Genomic DNA, 24,710 nt, shown 5'->3' with positions numbered 1-24,710 from the left:
GCTGAAAATAAACGCAGTTGACATTGAGAGGACATTTCTTTTTTTGCTGAGTTTATAAGCTATTATGACCCTAGGAACAAATACGTGTCTTCTGTTTCCCTCTAAAATGCTAAAAAGCCGTGCATGACTCGTTAGAACAGAGTGGACAGGACCGGAACCAAATCAGCCTGGAGGGAAAATAACATCATCATTGAAAGCAATGATGGTGTTCTTTTCTACACAGAAGTTCATATACAATTATTGCCTGATGATCTTCTGAACTTCCCAATACCTTTCTAATACATTTGAGTCACTTCAAACCATACTTCCTTTAAAAAATTGAACATTGGCTGTTGATTCCATCACTTTTTTATATGGTGGAGTTGCAATTATTATTATTTTTATATCAAAATGGGGTCACAGGACAATAAATATTGGTAACCCCAGATGTACATTATAACATGAAATATTAGGGCTGAGAATTGCCAGGGACCACGATACGATATTATCACAATACTTAGTTGCTGATATGATATGTATTCTCACGATTCTGATGATTCTATATGTATTGCGATTCGATACTGCAATTTTATTGCGATTCGATGTTCCAAACATATTGCCCGCCATGTCTGCGGCAGAGAGACAGAACCATGAGAAGTTTTGATCAGTCATGGAAATATAAGTGCTAAAAACATGTTGGCTCACCATTTTAAAAGAAGACAGAGAACAAGCTAGAGAAGGAGAAATACTGCAGTTCTGGCATAGGTACAGTCAACAAGCGCTAGCTAATGTTAACTACCTAGCAAAATGAGAATCGATACTTGGAGTCATAGAATCTATATAATATAGTCAAAAATAATATCACGATACTCTACTGTATTGATTTTTTTTTTTATCACTATGAAACATACATTAAAATAATCAATTCTATACAAACTAAACTGGCAACTGGTAACAAAATAGCAGCTAATGACTTCCCAAAAAATCATTGCAGTGAAAAAAAGAATGTGTGAAATAAACTACATTAATTTGTAGTCTAAAATAATTCATTTTTATTTCTAAAATTGTATTAAACTAAAGCTAACCAACTTCTTTCTTTATCATGCAACGATAATCAATTAATTATGAATAGTTAATTGATAATAATTGCACACTTCCTTTCTTCCCCCTGTTACCAGTGACATTTTGTCAACCTTCCTCCCTTTATTAAGGACAGATGACAGAGGAAGACAGTAATTAATGGTTGACTGAGTTAATGGCTGTCCTGAGCGTGTGCAGTCTCCATGGAGACAGAGGAGTCGTTCTGAGCTCACCTAAAGCCATCCACTCCCTGACCAATGGCCTGGCAGCCTGGCATGGAGAGCACAGTGTGCCAGGGGCACGGCGCAGAGAGACAACAGCTGCCTGGGCACGCCACAGGGGGTGGGACACACTAACCTTTACCCTGCAAATATTGTCCTGCTTCCCTTTGTTAGCCATTCCATTAGAATGCAATAGCATACTAATAAATACTGTAGTACTTGTCATACTTGTGCTACTTACGATCCCACTATTCATTCTCTAAGCCTTTCCTGTCCATTTAAGACCAATTTTAATGTGAAAATGTGTGAGTCACATGAGAAATTTGTGGAGTGAACGTTCCGACAGTGAGATGATGATAAATACACAATTAAATACACAAGATACATAGGGGAAGTTATTCATAAGCGGTACCACTTTAAATTACTGTAACTCTGTATTAAACATTAATTACAAGATAAATCAAGCAAATACCCTAATACCCTAAAACCAGTCCCAGTCTGGAAACATAAAGTAGTGTGAAACCTCATTCCCACATTCGGACAAAAATAACTATTCTTATCATTGAGCGAGGGCACAGTCAGTTTACAGGCACTCCATACCCAGCACTGGGTATTTCAGTGTGTGTTCACAAATAGTGAGCCCTCAGATGAAAGAGCAAGCCCGTCCACTCCGGGATGGGAGTCCTCCTCAGACAGAATGCACGAGTGGCTGATTTACTTTCTCACCAATTTAGCCACAACTCTCCACACAGAGGACCCAAAACAAATGCCTGTGTATGTATTGAAGAGGCCAAACTGAAACTTTTGAAATGACAAAATAACATTACGGATTGTATAGGAATTCAAGGAGGCTAAGTAATAACACTGCATAAGACTAGCCTGTCTCAATTGTAATACTTTTATTCCCCAACATATTTTTTTTTCAGATGCAATAAGGGGCAGAGAATGAAGAGTAGTTTGATCTGGTGTAAAGCAGTCTGAGAGGACACGGTTAGTGTGTTCCTGCCATGCTTGTCATGGGTTGAAGAATCAGCAGAAGAACAAAGGCTGGGGCTCTCTGGACACTGGCTGTGTTAAACACCAGGGCTGGAGATTTGCAAAGAAAGTTCACCCTGTGCTTTTTAAACCTGGGTCAGCATTTGCGAAGGTCCATTTCTGCATAAGTGAGCACACAAACCCCAGTGCCTGTTCAAATAGTCTGCAGCTCTCTCTCAGGCAGATCATGACAACAGCCCAGCAGCAGCCCTGTTTGATCTTCAATGTTTTCCTTAATCTGGGTTGTCAAGGTTCGCTTGTTGGAGGCTGTTTACTTTACTTCTCCTACAAAAAGTTGTATTTTTTCCCTCAGACGATGACTAATCCAAAGACCAAGGAAGAGGGAGCTCTGCCATTGATAGATGTTAAAGCTGCAGTTGCCTTTTTTTTTTAGATGGTTTTAGCTCCAATGGTGCCAGCTGCAGATTCGGTTTGGGCCCTTTATTAATATCTAACTGTTGTGTGCTTCTTGTGTTCCCTTTTAACTTAGTGAAACAATCATGCTCAGTATATTTCTACAATTATTCAAGAATGATAACACACCCTGTCTGCAGGTTATAGTTTGTAGGCCTAGTTATTTTATTTGCAATAATGATTATTTAATATAGTAAAAAAAAAAGAGTAAATAATTGAATATAATACAAAATAGTATAATAAATAACTGAACACACTTAAAAAATACATGACATTATAAAGTGCAAACAAACTAGAAGTTTTCATTTATTTACATTAGTTAATTACATATAATTACCTAATTATAAAAATACTAAATTAAGTATTTTGTTAAGAGGTCAAAATACTAGTTAGATATGGTATTTGTTGTACACCACTACAATAGAAAACATATGTCATTTATCAATTCATGTTCTAATTTCACCTTGCCAGAAGGTGATGGGCCTCGCATTAGCTGGTGCAGTGGAATATCTTCTTGCATATAAAGATGCATAGCCTAGTCTACTACAACCCAAACCCAATCAAGGAAGTGTTGTCAAACTTTCAGCCTCCAACCACTAATAACTCAACAAAGTGGGATAGTATTTGTAGCAAATAAGAAAAGTCTAGAAAAGATGTCCCTAAATAGGGAGATGCTTTGAGTATAAAAACAGCATTCAATACAAATGTAGCTCACTATAATGATGTTATAATATTATAACATCATTATAGTGATCTGCAATTATGACAGTAGTCGACATGCAAGTTCTACAGTAACTACCAAATCATGGTACACATTAGGTTATGTCAACGAACATGATTGAACTATCAAAAGTAATGCTTCCCACTCTGTAATCATAAGAAATAATAATGTGTCAAAATTAATTTGAATCTACAGTGAGTCTGGTCCTTCCTGAAGAGTTTGTGGAAGGTAGCACGTGGGGAAAAGCACCTTATCCCTGATTTTGGTCCAAAGAAATCACGGCACTAAACTTCCTCTCTCCATTCTGTAAGCTCATGTTGAGTTACAAAGTTTAAACACGGAGTTTACCAAGACCATGGTTTCACAAAGTATAACTTGCACTTCTTACTTGATCTTGTGTTAAATGATATTTACCCGGGGTCACAAACATCAGAAAATAAGTGAGCAACAACTACCGACCTAACTTCTAGAAAAGTAGAAGATGCAGTGTCTTCTAATGCTGTATCACTGAGCCTTTCGAAGAGTATATACACTGTTTGCAGCGCATAGCACAAGACATCAAACAGTATTTCAGCTCTCATGTAATATTATTGGTGTTGTTTATTAGTTTATTTCGCAATAGAAACAATTACAAAAAAAAACATTGGCAAACAAAGACAAACTCCATGTGAGCAAGCTGAAATAGTAGAAGCAAAGTGTAACAAGAGAACATTATAACACGATAAACTTACCCAATCGACAACAGTAGGTGCACGCAGTAGACAATTCTGTGCTAGAGATAATGAACTGTACACGCGATCTTGTGTACCAAGAACGCATGCAATAATCACACTGTAAATACTACCAATATTACTCCGCTTGGGGGACTAACTTTAACTGCGAGGAGACATCTCTGCTGCATTCACGGAGAGCGCAGTTACCGGTAAAATAATCTAGACTTTCACACCACCTTCTGTCTCGAATACGAGAGCTAGCTCTTTCTAATGTTATTACATTTTAATTCGCCTTGAAAGAAAAAAGGATGTTGTTATTTTCTGATGTTCCAAGTCCGTGACGTCATATCCACCTGCTGGGTAAACAACATTCATTGCAGATCTTCACAGAATTTGGACAGAGGTAATATTCGTTGCCAGTTACACAGTAGTAGCCAATTCCAACAAATGCAATTTTGGTGAGAGATGTAATGATGCATTAGTTTTAGCAGAAAGGGTCGACACCAACGGATTGTCATGAAGTAAAAATGTCTAGCTGTAAGCTATCTAATTACAATTGATGCAGAAAGAGCTTTCTTTTATTTTTTTCGGCACTTTGTCCAATGGAAGGAGGGAAATCGAGAGGTTAAAGGTCGATAGAGGGCTAAACGAATATGCATGCAAGAAAAGTAGTATCCCTATGTCTCAGCCATAACTTTGTTGGAAACAATTTCTTTGTCCCAGACTAATAAAATATATATTAATGTAACGTTGCTTATAGCATGTGCAGTGGCCACACTCCACAACACAAACTAACATTCGATGTAGCTATATTTGTGTAAATTATTGCGTGATACATTCACTTCACTAACTTCTTCCACTATATTATAATACATTATTAGTTACTTCAAAATGCATCTTACAAGCCTATAATAACTGCATTCAGTGACCTGCCTGTGAAAACGGAATTTTCCCCTGTTTCAGCTCTCTTTACTGTCACCTGAAGGAGTTAAGACATTATGGCAGTAATGAAAAAGTCAGTCTTTTTTTGCCGCCTACAGAAGATAATTATAATGGGTCGGTCCAATAGTCCAGTTAACACTTGTTGAAAAGCAACATTAATTTAACCTCAATAGAAAATATTTTAAGTCTCTTTATCCTTGATCAAGGTCTGAAAAGCACCGTTCATTTCATTACAAAAGACAGTAAATGTATCATGGCTGCATCTAGGAGGCACAACACGGCTGATGGGTTTTCTTGGAAAGGCTGTTTCTTTGGTATAGAGCGCCACCCACTGACAGCAGTTGAAGCCGGTACTGTCTCATTGCTCCTCCTATGAGAAAACAGTAAACACTTTTATTATCACTTTAATAATCAAATGTCTAAGTTGTTAGTCACACAATTGCTCCATATAATTTACATTATTTTTAAAAAGTTACATTCTCATTTAGACATCAAGTCTATGCCTGTATAGCCCATTCCTTAAATGATAGAGCTCTCTGCAGCTAAATAGTCACATTTTTGTTTAACAATCCTGAAAAAACACAAAGCTATATAATAAAGAGAACTGATGACATAGTAGAGACGTATTGTTATCACATCTGGTCATGGTGGATGATGGGGGACACTGTCTCATATTCTCCTAGTAAAGAAGTTGAGAAGAAACAAGCAGCCACATGGCGTGGGAGAGACATATCAATCCTGGCATGGCTCTTAGCGTGACCAGACCACAGGGTTGTGTTTAATAGTCCTCTGCTCTTCTCTCATACAGCCACAGAAACATGCTAGTGTGGGATTTGTGTTTAGTCCAGGTGAAGTCCAAAATCTGCAGTCAGACAGGATGTTAAATTAGAAATAAACTTTTATCAATTAAGAAAAAATACAACAGACAATATTATGTGTAACAAATATACAGTACTTTACACCCAAAACACAAACAAAAAGAATACATAGAAGAATAGCTATGGATACCCCTAAATACTGGGGAATAGGGAAATTAACTAAATTAACTATTCCAACATAGGATATTAGAAATAAAAAGATAGGGGAGGAATCATAGATTAAATTAATTCAAATTCACACTACAGCACATCTTGCACTGGAAATGAATATATATTGTTCCTGAAAACAAAAGCTGTCTGATCAATCAGACAATTTTTATGGTGAAATTAATCTAGTTTTGAAATTGATTGTCACATGCACTTTCCTGTTTTCCACACTTTGGGCACGATAGAACTCTGCCCACAGTTTGACGTGTAGCACTACACAGAAAAAATATATAAACGCAACATGCAACAATTTCAAAGATTTTACTGAGTTACACTTCATATAAGGAAATCAGTCAATTGAAATAAATTCATTAGGTCTTAATCTATGGATTTCACGACTGGAAATACAGATATGCACTTGTTGGTCACAGAGACCTTTAAAAAAAAAAGGTAGGGATGTGGATCAGAAAACCAGTCAGTATCTGGTGTGACCACCATTTGCCTCATGCAACGCGACACATCTCCTTCTCATAGAGTTGATCAGGCTGTTTATTGTGGCCTGTGGAATGTTGTCCCACTTCTCGTCAATGGCTGTGTGAAGTTGCTGGATAATGGGGGGAAGTGGAACACGCTGTTGTACACGTCGATCCAGAGCATCCCAAACATGCTTAAATATATATATTTTTAAACCTTTATTTAACCAGGTAAGACCCATTGAGATTAAAAACCTATTTTGCGAGGGCGACCTGACAAGAAGGCAAAACAGGGAAATAGCAGCGTGTACATAAAATATTACAGAAAAATACATAACAGTTAATGGGTGACATGTCTGGTGAGTATGCAGGCCATGGAAGAACTGGGACATTTTCAGCTTCCAGGAATTGTGTAAAGATCCCTGCGACATGGGGCAGTGCATTATCATGCTGAAACATGAGGTGATGGCGGCGGATGAATGGCACAACAATGGGCCTCAGGATCTCGGCACGGTACCTATGTGCCATCAATAAAATGCAGTTGTGTTCGTTGTCCGTAGCTTATGCCTGCCTGCCCATACCATAAACCCACCGCCACCATGGGGCACTCTGTTCACAACGTTGACATCAGCAAACTGCTCACCCACACGTCGCCATACACTCTGTCTGCCATCTGCCCGGTACAGTTGAAACTAGGATTAATCCGTGAGGAGCACACTTCTCCAACGTGCAAGTGGCCATCGAAGGTGAGCATTTGCCCACTGAAGTCGAACTGCAGTCAGGTCAAGACCCTGGTGAGGACGACGAGCACACAGATGAGCTTCTGACAGTTTGTGCAGAAATTCTTTGGTTGTGCAAACCCAGTTTCATCAGCTGTCCGGGTGGCTGGTCTCAGATGATCCCGCAGGTGAAGAAGCCGGATGTGGAGGTCCTGGGCTGGCGTGGTTACTCGTGGTTTGCAGTTGTAAAGCCGGTTGGACATACTGCCAAATTCTCTAAAATGACATTAAGAGGCAGCTTATGGTAGAGAAATTAACATTCAATTCTCTGGCAACAGCTCTGGTGGACATTCCTGCAGCCAGCATGCCAATTGCACGCTCCCTCAAAACTTGAGACATCTGTGGCATCGTGTTGTGTGACAAAACTGCACATTTTAGTGGCCTTTTATTGTCCCCAGCACAAGGTGCACCTGTGTAATGATTGTGCCGTTTAATCAGCTTCTTGATATGCCACAGGTGGATGGATTATCTTGGCAAATGAGAAATGCTCACTAAAAGGGATGTAAACAAATATGTGCACAAAATGTGAGAGAAATAAGCTTTTTGTGCCAATGGAACATTTCTGGGATCTTTTATTTCCGCTCATGAAACATGGGACCAACACTTTACAAGTTGCGTTTATATTTGTTCAGTGAATAATGCAGACATTTATAGTAACAACAGCACCCCTCTCACTTTGCATCAAAGTTGTAATCATACAATGTAATCAAAAAATATAATTCTCTAGCCAAACTTCCAATTAGTGAAATCAATAAAAAATGTTGATCCATTAAAAGACAATACAACACACAATTACAAAGTCAGCTAAACATATCTGCATTTGAATATGGGGCATATTAAGCTCAATGGTGTCTAACAAAAGTGTTTTTGTCTGAATTGTTTTTACATATTGTTGGTTTGATGTTGCCGATATGCTGTGGATTAGGCCTTGACTTGATAGAGTGCTGCTTTAAAACAAATTAATTGAGGATTACTATCAGTTATGTAACACCCTCTCCATATGCACTCATGCACACAACAAAGTAATTAGCTTTCTGTTAATTAGGTAATTAAGCAAATGAAAATAATCTACTCTCAATTTCCAAAAGGGGTGGCTTTCATATGATGTTCTCCCCTGCTGCTGAGGGCATGATGAGCAACAGAGGAACAACAGATTACTAACATTCTGCATGAAATGAAAGGAAGCCACTTCTGGAGAGGGTTCACAGATAATGACTTCTGAGGACATTTCACCTCAACTGTCCATACTGTATTTGTCAACAGGGAACACAAAGCCTGGAAATTGACAACATACATCTACATTTCACAACGGGCATCCTGTGGGGATAATATTCATATTTTACTTGTTCTTTACTGCCAAGGTTGATCAAACCAGTGCTTGCAGTGTGTGAACAAATATGGACAAGCATAGGACTTTGCCACATAAGTGTTTATTTCAGGGGTGATGATACTGAGCAGAGTATCAGTGGTACTGTTAGTACTCTGTATTAAGTGACTTGCTGCAAAAATGCAAGAGAAAGATGACAAGAAGTCACCAGTAGGTGGAGATAATGGGGCCTGGACCAAAGCATCGGAATATTCCCACAAATTAAACATTTTATTTTTCAGTACTTCGAACAACAAATACAACAAATCTTTTTTAAACCAAATTCTACGACTGAGACCCTGGGCACCGGAAGGCACAATTCTAATGTAAAATGTGATCAGTACAGTTCATTTTAATTGAGATAGTGGGATTCAAAACAGAAATAACATAGAAGTTATACACTACATGACCAAAAGTATGTGGACACCTGCTCGTCAAACATCTCATTCCAAAATCATAGGCATTAATATGGATGGGGTCTCCCCTTTGCTGCTTTAACAGCCTCCACTCTTCTGGGAAGGCTTTCCACTAGATGTTGGAACACTGCGGGGGACTTGCTTCCATTCAGCCACAAGGCATTAGTGAGGTTGGGCACTGATGTTGGCCGATTAGGCCTGGCTCGCAGTCGGCATTCCAATTCATCCCAAAGGTGTTCGATGGGGTTGAGCTCAGGGCTCTGTGCATGCCAGTGAAGTTCTTCCACACCAATCTCGACAAACCATTTCTGTATGGACCTCACTTTGTGCACGGGGGCATTGTCATGCTGACACAGGAAAGGGCCTTCCCCAAACTTTTGCCAAAAAGTTGGAAGCACAGAATCGTCTAAAATGTCATTGTGTGCTGTAGCGTTAAGATTTCCCTTCACTGGAACTAAGGGGCCTAGCCCGCACCATGAAAAACAGCCCCAGACCATTTTTCCTCCTTCACCAAACTTTATAGTTGGCACTATGCATTCGGGCAGGTAGCGTTCTCCTGGCACCAGCCAAACCCAGATTCGTCCATCAGACTGCCAGATGGTGAAGGGTGATTCATCACTCCAGAGAACGCGTTACCACTGCTCCAGAGTCCAATGGCGGCGAGCTTTATACCACTCCAGCCAACGCTTGTCATTGCGCATGGTGATCTTAGGCTTGTGTGTGGCTGCTCGGCCATGGAAACCCATTTCATGAAGCACCCGACGAACAGTTCTTGTGACGACGTTGCTTCCAGAGGCAGTTTGGAACTCGGTAGTGAGTGTTGCAATCGAGGACAGGCGATTTTTACACACTACAGCACTCGGCGGTCCCGTTCTGTGAGCTTGTGTGGCCTACCACTTCGCGGCTGAGCCATTGTTGCTCCTAGACGGTTCCACTTTACAATAACAGCATTTACAGTTGACCAGGGCAGCTCTAACAGGGCAGAAATTTGACGAACTGACTTGTTGGAAAGGTGGCATCCTGTGACGGTGCCATGTTGAAAGTCACTGAGCTCTTAAGGCCATTCTACTGCCAATGTTTGTCTATGGAGATTGCATGGCTGTGTGCTCGATTTTATACACCTGTCAGCAACGGGTGTGGCTGAAATAGCCGAAGCCACTAATTTGAAGGGGTGTCCACATACTTTTGTATATATAGTGTATATTACCAGCACCTGTGTTCTGGTGACAGTAGCATGGGATTTTTTTATTCTTATATTGGGCAGAGAAACTAATTTTATTGTTGTTTCAGTATGGTAAATAGTAACATCCTATTATTGTATTCACCCAAAACATACTTCCAAAGAATGCATTTGCCACACTTTTAGAAATGTTTAAATTAAATGTACTATACACTATTTATACAGTACTTTTAATGTTAATATTTGATCCTTTTAAAGTTAGAAAAAAGTTTATGATACAGAACAAATACACCAGTATAACACTGTTCATATATATTGCAGATTAACAGCTCTGCAATCAATCATAATGTGTAAGAATGTCTGGGGACCTTGACTCAAATGTTACAGGTAGTAATGAGCAATGTCTCTAACTTCAACTCTACTGTTAATATTGGTGAGACACGATTGAGCGTGTGCCAAAAAGAAAACACTGTCTGCCAACAGCTACAAATACTAAACCTTACAGGACACTAGATTTTTCGCAAATTAGTCAAAGTATATATGGATCAAACAATTCATAATTCCAAGACAGCTAAAAACATACATTGTATAAACAAGCAACATATCTCTGTGGGAAAATGTAGTGAGAACCATTGAACTGTGGGTCGGTGGTGTGCGTGCCATAGATACAGTAGGGATCAACGCTCACTTGTGAGGTCCATGGCATGCCAAGCTGGGCAGAGAACAGGGCAGTTACAGTGCAGCAATAGAGCGCATCATTCTAAAGAAGAAACATGACATATACAGAAATTACATGAACTAAGACTAAGGACAAATTTTAAAACGACAGACTAAATAAAAAAAGACCTACCGGTACTTTAAAGATACAATCTCTTTAGAATTGTGTTTCAATAACAAATTAACATTTTAAAAAATGATAAAAGGCATCAGACAAACTCAGCCATTTGAATCTATAAAAATATATATCAATAACATTCTATGACGTTTTCCTCGGTTCGGTGTACAGTATGCAAAATTATATTTTGGATGAAGTTGAAGAGAGCAGGTTAAGTCCAGGCGAGAATATAGCTCTATCAAAAAGTGCATCAGAGGCTAATGTCGTGAACGTCCTCCTTCAAAGGCATGATGTTCCCTGTGAGCTGAAAGATGAAAACACAGTCATATTCAATGTACACCCTTGACTTTACATTTATAGCTAATATTTTATCTTGGATAAAATATGGCTAAAACTCACCGGGGGCATGTAGATGGAGAGCGGGCAGGCAGAGTGGTGAAACTAACCAAAAGCGTGTGAAAATCGCATTGGATTCTAGCTCAATAGCTAGCAAGATTTTATGTGTCTGCTACTTCAAATTAAAGAATGCCCATCATTTATGTTTAGTATCTACATAGTCAATACCACTAGTAGAAAGTCAGGTTTGGTAGCAACTTTCAACATCGCCAACTAACAGTTCTCGCTTTTGCTTTTTATATATGCTAGCAGGATAGCACATTTTTCAATCATCTTTGCTGATAGGGATGTGTTTTCCGTAAGTGGATAAATTGGAATAGATATGCAGGCATGGTAAAGCATCGACACTTTCGTACATCTTTCAATTTCAATAACCTTGAAAAATATAACTGCATACAGACAACATTATTAATATTTTGTGTGACTATAATGCCACCGTCAAAACCAAAACATAGCGACATGGTATAATTTAGCAGAGCGTCATAGCAGCCAAACTATTCACCGCCCGCCCGCACTCAGCTGGGTAATTATCATACAAAACAAAATAAATGAAAACAAAAGACCATACTTACATTTATAAAATACTGCTTTAAAGGTTATGTGCGGGAGGAGTTCATAGACTTTCCCTAAGATATTCGCTTCACTAGCAAGAGATGCGTTTCCATTCCAGACTTGAACAACGTCGTCTCGATCTCGAATACTAACACTGACACCAACCACTTCATCCTCTGTAAAGACAAAAAGGAAAACTAAAGATAGAAATCAGTACATATACAGTGCCTTCGGAAAGTAGTCAGACCCCTTGACTTTTTCCACATTTTGTTAAGTTATTGCCTTATTCTAAAATGGATTAAATCTACACACAATACCCCATATTGACAAAGCAAAAATAGGTTTTTAGAAATATTTTCTAATTTATTAAAAATAAACTGAAATATCACATTTACATAAGTATTTAGACCCTTTACTCAGTACTTTGAAGAAGCACTTTTGGCAGCGATTACTGCCTCGAGTCTTCTTAGGTATAACGCTACAAGCTTGGCACACCTGTATTTGGGGAGTTTCTCCCATTCTTCTCTGCAGATGATCTCAAGCTCAGTCAGGTTGGATGGGGAGTGTTGCTGCACAGCTATTTTCAGGTCTCTCCAGAGATGTTCGATCGGGTTCATGTCCAGGCTCTGGCTGGGCCACTCAAGGACATTGAGACTTGTCCCGAAGCCACTCCTGCATTGTCTTGGCTATGTGCTTAGGGTCGTTGTCCTGTTGGAAGGTGAACCTTCACCCCAGACTGAGGTCCTGAGCGCTAAGGAGCAGGTTTTCATCAAGGATCTCTACATTCCTCCGTTAATCTTTCCCTCGATCCTGACTAGACTCCCAGTCCCTGCCACTCAAAAACATCCCCACAGCATGATGCTGCCACCACCATGCTTCACCATAGGGATGGTGCCAGGTTTCCTCCAGACGTGACACTTGGCATTCAGGCCAAAGAGTTCAATCTTGGTTTCATCAGACCAGAGAATCTTGATTCTCATGGTCTGAGAGTCTTTAGGAGTCTTTAGGCAAACTCCAGGTGGGCTGTCATGTGCCTTTTACTGAAGTGTGGCTTCCGTCTGGTCACTCTACCATAAAGGCCTGATTGGTGGAGTGCTGCAGAGATGGTTGTCCTTCTGGAAGGTTCTCCCATCTCCACAGAGGAACTCTGGAGCTCTGTCAGAGTGACCATTGGGTTCTTGGTCACCTCCCTATCATTTTACATTACATTTTAGTCATTTAGCAGACGCTCTTATCCAGAGCGACTTACAGTTAGTGAGTGCATACATCATTGTTTTATTTTTCATACTGGCCCCCTTGGGAATCGAACCCACAACCCTGGCGTTGCAAACGCCATGCTCTATCAACTGAGCTACATCCCTAACCAAGGCCCTTCTCCCCCGATTGCTCAGTTTGGCCAGGCGGCCAGCTCTAAGAAGAGTCTTGGTGGTTCCAAACTTCTTCCATTTAAGAATGATGGAGGCCACTGTGTTCTTGGGGACCTTCAATGCTGCAGAAATGTTTTACTACCCTTCCCCAGATCTGTGCCTCGACAAAATCCAGCCTCGGAGCTCTACGGACAATTCCTTCGACCTCATGGCTTGGTTTTTGCTCTGACATGCACTGTCAACTGTGGGACATTATATAGACAGTGTGCCTTTCCAAATCACAGGTGGACTCCAATCAAGTTGTAGAAACATCTCAAGGATGATCAATGGGAACAGGATGCACCTGAGCTCAACTTCAAGTCTAATAGCAAATTGTCTAAATACTTATGTAAATAAAATGTGCACATATTTCTAACAACCTGTTTTCGCTTTGTCATTATGGAGTATTGTGTGTAGATTGCTGAGGATTATTATTTATTTAATCCATTTTAGAATAAGGCTGTAACAAAATGAGGAAAAAGTCAAGGTGTCTGAATACTTTCCGAAGGCACTGTAAATGGTACATGTTTCGACTACCTCATATAGTCACTTCATATTCTATTATTAGTGCCAGAGGGTCATAATCAGCTTGGGATAATTTAACAATAAATTGGTTCATTTGCTAATTTAAGAGGAAAGTTTAGTAGGGATACAACTAAAATAGGGCCCATAGTGTCTGGCCATGATGGAGTCCTCATGTTGTAATTCTACAAATCACTCAACCCCTCAAGCACTACATTCAACATCATGTACTGACTTGAAAGTCGGGTCTCACCTGAAGCACAATAATCGGCAAACTGCTCTCCAATCGTGGCAAGTAACAACTCCTTCCAAACTGCAGACTGAGAGTGAAAATATAATGAATGTTTTATAGAACCAACTCAGTCAGTGAGTGTTTTATAGAACCAACTCAGTCAGTGAATGAGTAATATGGCATTCATTCGAGATGTATTAAGGATGAGTGAAGGTTCTTAACACATACAGTGCTTTCTTTTGGTACTTTCATCTTCCAGACTCCACCTTTTGCGTTACTTTCTTCTTCCCTGTTGGAGTGTAAAGAATTAAGACTCAGTAACATTTGAGATCAGCACTTAGGCTGACACTAACATATGAGTTTTCAACCAAAACCTCTCGTCTCAGGCAGCGAAAACTAGGAAATTATAATAATTTGCCAAAAGGATTCTAGTTTGTGCCACTTACAGTGGGGAAAAAAAGTATTTAGTCAGCCACCAATTGTGCAAGTTCTCCCACTTAAAAAGATGAGAGAGGCCTGTAATTTTCATCATAGGTACACGTCAACTATGACAGACAAAATGAGGGAAAAAAATCCAGAAAATCCCATTGTAGGATTTTTAATGAATTTATTTGCAAATTATGGTGGAAAATAAGTATTTGGTCAATAACAAAAGTTCCTCAATACTTTGTTATATACCCTTTGTTGGCAATGACACAGGTCAAACGTTTTCTGTAAGTCTTCACAAGGTTTTCACACACTGTTGCTGGTATTTTGGCCCATTCCTCCATGCAGATCTCCTCTAGAGCAGTGATGTTTTGGGGCTGTCGCTGGGCAACACGGACTTTCAACTCCCTCCAAAGATTTTCTATGGGGTTGAGATCTGGAGACTGGCTAGGCCACTCCGGGACCTTGAAATGCTTCTTACGAAGCCACTCCTTCGTTGCCCGGGCGGTGTGTTTGGGATCATTGTCATGCTGAAAGACCCAGCCACATTTCATCTTCAATGCCCTTGCTGATGGAAGGAGGTTTTCACTCAAAATCTCACGATACATGGCCCCATTCATTCTTTCCTTTACACGGATCAGTCGTCCTGGTCCCTTTGCAGAAAAACAGCCCCAAAGCATGATGTTTCCACCACCATGCTTCACAGTAGGTATGGTGTTCTTTGGATGCAACTCAGCATTCTTTGTCCTCCAAACACGACGAGTTGAGTTTTTACCAAAAAGTTATATTTTGGTTTCATCTGACCATATGACATTCTCCCAATCCTCTTCTGGATCATCCAAATGCACTCTAGCAAACTTCAAACGGGCCTGGACATGTACTGGCTTAAGCAGGGGGACACGTCTGGCACTGCAGGATTTGAGTCCCTGGCGGCGTAGTGTGTTACTGATGGTAGGCTTTGTTACTTTGGTCCCAGCTCTCTGCAGGTCATTCACTAGGTCCCCCCGTGTGGTTCTGGGATTTTTGCTCACCGTTCTTGTGATCATTTTGACCCCACGGGGTGAGATCTTGCGTGGAGCCCCAGATCGAGGGAGATTATCAGTGGTCTTGTATGTCTTCCATTTCCTAATAATTGCTCCCACAGTTGATTTCTTCAAACCAAGCTGCTTACCTATTGCAGATTCAGTCTTCCCAGCCTGGTGCAGGTCTACAATTTTGTTTCTGGTGTCCTTTGACAGCTCTTTGGTCTTGGCCATAGTGGAGTTTGGAGTGTGACTGTTTGAGGTTGTGGACAGGTGTCTTTTATACTGATAACATGTTCAAACAGGTGCCATTAATACAGGTAACGAGTGGAGGACAGAGGAGCCTCTTAAAGAAGAAGTTACAGGTCTGTGAGAGCCAGAAATCTTGCTTGTTTGTAGGTGACCAAATACTTATTTTCCACCATAATTTGCAAATAAATTCATTAAAAATCCTACAATGTGATTTTCTGGAGAAAAAAAATCTCAATTTGTCTGTCATGGTTGACGTGTACCTATGATGAAAATTACAGGCCTCTCTCATCTTTTTAAGTGGGAGAACTTGCACAATTGGTGGCTGACTAAATACTTTTCCCCCCCCACTGTAAGTCATGAAAGAGGTTATGTAACAAAGTTTCCAAGGAACCTTCCATTGAAACCACAATCTAAAGCCTTCCAAAAATGAAATAAATGATTTAAACATTTTCCATGAAGGAAGGTGACTTACCATAGGGGCCTCCTCTCTCCATGCATTAAGTGATAGCTGCATCTCAGAGGCAGGGTAGTCACAGGAGGGATGTTGTTGTATACACTCCAGAAACTCTACTCAGAGAAAATCAGCAGAGACAAATCAATGCATAATTAACAACGGCTTACAGAAAAATAATTTCTCTCAATCCAATGGAAATACTGCCTTGCTGATCTCTTAGTATGTTGTGGTAGTTAGTCAGACCCAAATAATGTAAACCTATGGATCGGAGTAGATAGCTTGAAGAGGTCATTTGCGACGGTATCCATAAGTTCCCCACATGAACTCACCTGAACAGTTTGTACTGTGTAGATCTTTTTCAGATTGGATTCGCACTCTGCTGCTGTTGTCCCTGGCAATGACCTAAAAGAGAAACACAAACAAGCTGCTTCTTGAAAACGATGCCCATTCCCAAAGAAAGCCTGTATCAAAGTAAGGCGTTTCTTAAGCACGTTGGAGCTGCATAACCAACATTAGCACTGAACCATATCTAGTCAAGACAAATTCAGTGATGTGATCAGGAGGACAATGTAGAAAATCAGGGAAAATAGTAGGTAGGTAAAGTTCCATGTTTTACGATTAGAGGATGATGTAAAAACTATATCTGGAATTCCTTATTGAATACAAAAAATATCAAAATAAATGGGCGCACATTTGTAGATCCCACTCTATGAACTTGACAAAACATTCTCACTGCATTTTGACTGCAATTATGCAAATGTTTTGGTAAGGCTATTTATTTTTATGTCACCTTTATTTAACCAGGTAAGCCAGTTGAGAACAAGTTCTCATTTACAACTGCGACCTGGCCAAGATAAAGCAAAGCAGTGCGATAAAAACAAGAACACAGAGTTACATATGGAATAAACAAAAACAAAACGTACAGTCAATAACACAATAGAAAATCTATATACAGTGTGTGCAAATGTAGTAAGTTATGGAGGTAAGGCAATAAATAGGCCATAGTGCAAAATAATTACAATTTAGTATTAACACTGGAGTGATAGATGTGCAGAAGATGATGTGCAAATAGAGATACTGGGGTGCAAATATATAACAATGTAAATAACAATATGGGGATGAGGTAGTTGGGTGGGCTAATTACAGATGGGCTGTGTACAGGTGCAGTGATCGGTAAGGTGCTCTGACAACTGATGCTTAAAGTTAGTGAGGGAGATAAGTGTCTCCAGCTTCAGAGATTTTTGCAGTTCGTTCCAGTCATTTGCAGCAGAGAACTGGAAGGAATGGTGGCCAAAGGAGGTGTTGGCTTTGGGGATGACCAGTGAGATATACCTGCTGGAACGCATACTACGGGTGGGTGTTGCTATGGTGACCAATGATCTAAGATAAGGCGGGGATTTGCCTAGTAGTGATTTATAGATGACCTGGAGCCAGTGGGTTTGGCGACTAATATGTAGTGAGGGCCAGCCAACGAGAGCGTACAGGTCACAATGGTGGGTAGTATATGGGGCTTGGTGACAAAACAGATGGCACTGTGATAGACTACATCCAATTTGCTGAGTAGAGCGTTGGAAGCTATTTTGTAAATGACATCGCCGAAGTCAAGGATCGGTAGGATAGTCCGTTTTACGAGGGCATGTTTAGCAGCATGAAATAGGAAGCGGATTCTAGATTTAACTTTGGATTGGAGATGCTTAATGTGAGTCTGGAAGGAGAGTTTACGGTCTAACCAGACACCTAGGTATTTGTAGTTGTCCACATATTCTAAGTCAGACCCGCCGAGAGTAGTGATTCTAGTCGGGCAGGCGGGTGCAAGCAGCGTTCGATTGAAGAGCATGCATTTAGTTTTACTAGCGTTTAAGAGCAGTTGGAGGCCACGGAAGGAGTGTTGTATGGCATTGAAGCTCGTTTGGAGGTTTGTTAACACAGTGTCCAAAAAGGGCCAGGTTTGTTAACACAGTGTCCAAAAAGGGCCAGATGTATACAAAATATGTCGTCTGCATAGAGGTGGATCTGAGAGTCGCAGCGGAGGGTGCAGAGCTGGTGGCCGGGGTAGGGGTAGCCAGGTGGAAAGCAAGGCCAGCCGTAGTAAAATGCTTATTGAAATTCTCGATTATCGTAGATTTATCGGTGGTGACAGTGTTTCCTAGCCTCAGTGCAGTGGGTAGCTGGGAGGAGGTGCTCTTATTCTCCATGGACTGTACAGTGTCCCAAAACTTTTTTGGGGAGTTAGTGCTACAGGATGCAAATTTCTGTTTGAAAAAGCTAGCCTTTGCTTTCCTAACTGATTGTGTATATTGGTTCCTGACTTCCCTGACAAGTTGCTATCTGCTGAACTTCGATTAAAATGTAACTTGGACAGCTGACTTTTCCAATAAATTAGTCCAGAAGTCACGAGATGTTGTTACTCAAAGTAGCCTTCTTAAAATCAGGTTACTTACAGAATGCCAGACTACCTACAGAATGCCAGGCTACCAGCAAGACTGTAGCCTCGAGCTATCGACCGTAGAATACGAGGTGATCACTTCTGACAGCGCGAGACTAGATAGAATGTAGCCTGAATCTGATACAGCTTGCAACAATGTTGCAGCTTTGTCTGCTGCCGTTTCAACCAGTTGTGACAAGGTAGTCAGGAAGCCTATAGTTAGCATCACAACTTCTTGGATAGTTAGCTAGAAAAGGCACGAACAATACATTGTTGTTACAAAATATCATAGGTAAACGTTCACGCTGAGCAAGATAGCATACCGGTAAATTAGCTGGGGTGGGAACAATCGAACTAACGTAGTTAGCTGTATCTGGAAGACCCTCTTTTCTTCTAGCTTGCTTACTTAGCTATAACAGTTGTGTAAGGCCGACACATCGATGTTGTCGGTTGTCTTACTCCTTTTGTATCTAAAACACGATTTGCGTTGTACTAAACGTTAGATAATTGTGTTGCTAGCTAACGTTAACTACATTTAGGTTATCATTCGTATGTTTACGTTACCTGTCAAGCCAAAATGTCCACGGAGAGTGCAGGGGCAGTGTTGTGCCATCTTCGACGTGATTTGTTATGTTTTCCAATTCTTTCTCGTCAAAGTGAATGTCATTTTCAGATGGATTTGCAAGATCGTTCTGCGTTTCTGTGTTCATCTGCACAGTTGCACCTGCAGGAACCGCCATTTTCTGTATGCAAAATCAAAGTATTTTTGTGAAACCGCTCGGTGTAGCTCCTAGAACCGAATTACCTCTTTCGTTTTCACCCCGACAGCGCAAGTATTCACACAGAGCTGCAGACAAGTGAAGTCTTCTTCTTCTTCTTCAGTGGGGTTTATCGGCGGTTGGCATCCAACGTTATGGTGCATTATCGCCACCTACTGTACTGGAGTGTGGGCCAGAGACAGGGAGAAACTAAATCCTACCTGCCAGCCCAGTCGCTCTTAAAAAAGATAACAAAATATTTGAGACTATATCTAATGACGTTCTACTCAATATACTCTTTAAACTAATTTCCTGTATCCCCTTCTCCCTCATACTAGATCTCATCCTCTCTCTTTCCCTCTGATACTGCCCACACTGTAGCAATACATGCTCCATGGTCTCTGTTTCATGACAATAATCACACTTTCCTGTTGGATGCTTTCCTATCACATTTAATGTCTTATTCAACTGGCTGTGTCCCACCCTTAATCTTGTAAAAATAGCCTCCTCTCTTCTGTCCCTTCCTGCCGTCCTCCCCTCCCCAACTTTCCTCTGTACTTGAAATGGTCCTCTGTAGCTCAGCTGGTAGAGCACGGTGCTTGTAACGCCAAGGTAGTGGGTTCGATCCCCGGGACTACCCATACACAAAAATGTATGCACGCATGACTGTAAGTCGCTTTGGATAAAAGCGTCTGCTAAATGGCATATTATTATTATTATAAATAAATGCCTTCCCTTATCTCTATTCCACTGCTCCTGCCATCTCTGCACCATCACAGTATATATCAGTATTTTAGCCTCGGCCTTGCTCATTGAAACTTAAACATCCCCACTACTAAGTGCTTGTTTAGCCAATTCATCTACTGCCTCGTTCCACTCCACCCCCACATGGGCTGGGACCCACGTAAATCTTATCTGTATACCCATCTGTTTGATCCTGCCATGGGTTTGTAGCACCTCATGAAGCAGGTATTGTCTGCTACGTGAGCTAAAGGACTGGAGACTCATTAACACTGCACATGAATCAGAGCAAATACATATGCTATACTGCCATAGTCTATTACAGATCGGATCAATGCAACATACATGGTCTTCAATGAGGAACGCCCAGCCTCCCACTCCTTCCCCATCAGACAGTGCATCACATTTAGCACCTTCTTACACTTTCCCACCACTCTCTCAATGTGTTCTGCCTAGATCAGGGTGGAGAAAACCCCACATTTGTACATAAAATACATGTATTCAAATTGCTAACATTAAAAAACAAATTAACAGAATTGACAATAGAAGTTACAAGAAGTTAACACATACAGTATGTAACCAAATAAGATAATCATTACAACACTAATGTAAAAACTATATTGTGTGCCTGTGGGCTGTGGGGGAGAGAGAGCCAAAGAGAGAGAGGGAGACGGAGTTAAAATTGGGATTGGGTATGTCCCGATCGTTAGACTGAGTGGACCAAGGCGCAGCGTGATGAACGAACATACTTCTTTATTTAATGAATGCACGAACAACAAAACAATAAACGATACCGTGACGTCCTATGTTAAACACAGAACACACCGAAAGGAACAAACCAACTGGAACACACCGAAAGGAACAAGATCCCACAACTATTGTGGGAAAACAGCCTCTATAAATATGGCTCCCAATCAGAGACAACCAGCAACAGCTGACACTCGTTGCCTCTGATTGGGAACCACTCTGGCCAACACAGAAATACAATACATAGAATATCCACACCCTGGCTCAACATATAGAGTCCCCAGAGCCAGGGTGTGACAGTACCCCCCCCTAAAGGCGCGGACTGCGACCGCGCCTAAACATCAACAAACCAGGGGAGGGCTGGGTGGGCATTCCTCCTCGGAGGCGGTTCCGGCTCAGGGCTTGACCACCACCCTTCAACCATCCCCCCATGGCGCCCCTGGTCCGGTCTGGCCCCGCTGGCTGGAGCTGGACTGGACATCGTAGAAGCGGATTGCTTCAGCTCCGGTGTGGAGCAGCTGACCGGTACCTGACCAGGCACCGGTGACCCAGGCACAGATTGTGCCGGACTGACGACGCACACCCCTGGCCTGGTGCGTGGAGCAGGGACGGGCCGGACCGGGCTGACGATGCGCACCCCTGGCTTGGTGCGTGGAGCAGCTACGGGCCGGACCGGGCTGACGATGCGCACCCCTGGCTTGGTGCGTGGAGCCGGAACGGGCCGTACCGGGCTGACGATGCGCACCCCTGGCTTGGTGCGTGGAGCAGGAACGGGCCGGACCGGGCTGACGATGCGCACCCCTGGCTTGGTGCGTGGAACAGGAACGGGCCGGACCGGGCTGACGATGCGCACCCCTGGCTTGGTGCGTGGAGCAGCAACGGGCCGTACCGGACTGACGATACGCACCCCTGGCTTGGTGCGTGGAGCAGGAACGGGCCGGACCGGGCTGACGACTCGCACCCCTGGCTTGGTGCGAGTGGCAGGAACAGGCCGGGCCGGGCTGGTGACGCGCACCGTAGGCTTGGTGCGAGGAGCAGGAACAGGCCGGGCTGGGCTGGCGACGCGCACCGTAGGCTTGGTGCGTGGAGCAGGAACAGGCCGGGCCGGGCTGGCGACGCACACCGTAGGCTTGGTGCGAGGAGCAGGAACAGGCCGGGCCGGGCTGGCGACGCACACCGTAGGCTTGGTGCGAGGAGCAGGAACAGGCCAGGCCGGGCTGGCGACGCGCACCGAAGGCTTGGTGCGTGGAGCAGGAATGGGCCGCACCGGGCTGACGACTCGCACCCCTGGCTTGGTGCGAGTGGCAGGAACAGGCCGGGCCGGGCTGGCGACGCGCACCGTAGGCTTGGTGCGAGGAGCAGGAACAGGCCGGGCCGGGCTGGCGACGCACACCGTAGGCTTGGTGCGAGGAGCAGGAACAGGCCGGGCCGGGCTGGCGACGCGCACCATAGGCTTGGTGCGTGGAGCAGGAACGGGCCGGACCGGGCTGACGACTCGCACCCCTGGCTTGGTGCGAGTGGCAGGAACAGGCCGGGCTGGCGACGCGCACCGTAGGCTTGGTGCGAGGAGCAGGAACAGGCCGGGCCGGGCTGGCGACGCACGCCGTAGGCTTGGTGCGAGGAGCAGGAACAGGCCGGGCCGGGCTGGCGACGCATACCGTAGGCTTGGTGCGAGGAGCAGGAACAGGCCGGGCCGGGCTGGCGACGCGCACCGTAGGCTTGGTGCGTGGAGCAGGAACGGGCCGGACCGGGCTGACGACTCGCACTCCTGGCTTGGTGCGAGTGGCAGGAACAGGCTGGGCCGGGCTGGCGACGCGCACCGTAGGCTTGGTGCGAGGAGCAGGAACAGGCCGGGCCGGGCTGGCGACGCACACCGTAGGCTTGGTGCGAGGAGCAGGACGTGACACTGGCGCAGGATATCCGGGACCGAGGAGAGGCACTGGAGGCCACGAGCGCTGAGCCGGCACACTCCGTCCTGGCTGCATGCCCACCTTCGCACGACACGTGCGGGGTGCTCGCACAGGACGTACCGGACAATGCCGGACCACTCGTGGCACAGTACGCAGCTCCGCATACCCCGGAACCTGCCCAGTCTCATGCTGCCATGCCTGAGTACGGGAAGTTGGCTCTGCTCTCCATCCAGGCTCCGCCAACCTGCCTTCTGGCCCCCCAAACCTGGTGGCCTCCTCTCCTACTCTCCCATTTCGCCCTGTGGCAGCCTCCTGCTGCCCAGTCGCCCATGCCGTGTGCCCCCCCCCTAAAAATTTTCTGGGGTTGCCTCTCGCCTGTCCGACCACGGCCCGGTTGACGCCGCTTCTCCTCTCCTGCCTGGGTCTCCCCCTTTATCGCCTTCCGGTACCGGACGGCCTCCTCCTCAGTAATCTGCCCCCAACCGAGGAGGACATCCACAAGAGTCACCTCCTGCGTGTGTTCCAGGACACGCTGCTTGGTCCTGGTATGGTGGGACCTTCTGTCCCGATCGTTAGACTGAGTGGACCAAGGCGCAGCGTGATGAACGAACATACTTCTTTATTTAATGAATGCACGAACAACAAAACAATAAACGATACCGTGACGTCCTATGTTAAACACGGCACACACCGAAAGGAACAAACCAACTGGAACACACCGAAAGGAACAAGATCCCACAACTATTGTGGGAAAACAGCCTCTATAAATATGGCTCCCAATCAGAGACAACCAGCAACAGCTGACACTCGTTGCCTCTGATTGGGAACCACTCTGGCCAACACAGAAATACAATACATAGAATATCCACACCCTGGCTCAACATATAGAGTCCCCAGAGCCAGGGTGTGACAGGGTACAATACTAGATCTTCCGATTCAGAGCTCCGAGCTCCAACATGCAGGACTAAGTGAAATAAAATAATGCAAATGGTCATAAGGAAAATAGAAATAGTACTATATACACAATAATAACTGTAGCAGTGATGAATAAATACATCAAATTAAATGTTATTTGCCTGCTTGACTTGGGCAGGAGCTCACCGGAACAGAGTACTGGCATCTTACATTTTCTTCTGCTTGAGTTCCTGCACTTCCTATAGAATATTAGCTCAAAATAATTGAGGAGTTTCTGCACCTAAATATAAATTGTAAAAAAATCAGGAGACCGTGTATAGAAGAGGATGTTGGAGCATTTGCCAAGTTATTTTATATCAGTTAATACGCCATGAAGGGCCTCCAGTCCCCCTCTATATCAATTACTGATTGCATTGATCTAATCGAGGGCCTTAAAGACAGTTTCAGTACATTCAGAGACAATGATAAGCAAGCACTACAACGCTGTTTTTATTCAACACTTTTAGAAATCATTAAAAACACGCTTCTCCACTTCGACTACCTCCCTCCACTGAGATATCACCATCAGTCCAGTGAAATAAAAAAACAATTTATTTCAATTTATGCTCAGATGTGGCGCACAAGTAATAGCCTACAACAACTGACCTATTACCATTGTCATCTGAAAGTATTCAGACCCCTTGACTTTTTACACATTTTGTTACGTTACAGCTGTCATGACTTGCCCTCATGGGCTGAGGATCAAAGATGCCGGCTAGGCAAAGGTTTGAACA

General features: G+C 43.1%; 2 protein-coding genes across 2 annotated transcripts in view; both read right to left on the bottom strand.

Moving 5' to 3' along the window:
• The window catches only part of LOC311138345 (forkhead box protein P1-B-like), a 233,455-nt gene extending 228,984 nt beyond the window's left edge, over positions 1-4,471 (bottom strand). The window contains exon 1 of the mRNA XM_084173014.1: positions 4,182-4,471. The gene's annotated coding sequence lies outside the window, so the exon portion shown is untranslated. The remainder of the gene's footprint in view (positions 1-4,181) is intronic.
• Positions 4,472-10,371: 5,900 nt separating this feature from the next.
• On the bottom strand, positions 10,372-19,717 carry LOC311138459 (eukaryotic translation initiation factor 4E type 3). Its single transcript, XM_084173142.1, has 7 exons — positions 19,431-19,717; positions 16,771-16,843; positions 16,460-16,554; positions 14,516-14,576; positions 14,309-14,375; positions 12,148-12,303; positions 10,372-11,483 (listed from the first exon to the last, which is right to left on the bottom strand). Exons 1-7 carry the CDS (start codon positions 19,604-19,606, stop codon positions 11,437-11,439), a joined length of 675 nt encoding a protein of 224 aa, XP_084029268.1. The 5' UTR covers positions 19,607-19,717; the 3' UTR covers positions 10,372-11,436.
• Between the last annotated feature and the right edge of the window lie 4,993 nt (positions 19,718-24,710).

This window comes from Coregonus lavaretus (genome assembly GCF_964263955.1).
Source record: "Coregonus lavaretus genome assembly, chromosome: 12".
In the NCBI taxonomy this organism is placed as follows: Eukaryota; Metazoa; Chordata; class Actinopteri; order Salmoniformes; family Salmonidae; genus Coregonus; species Coregonus lavaretus.
This window is presented reverse-complemented; position numbering and strand designations above follow the sequence as displayed.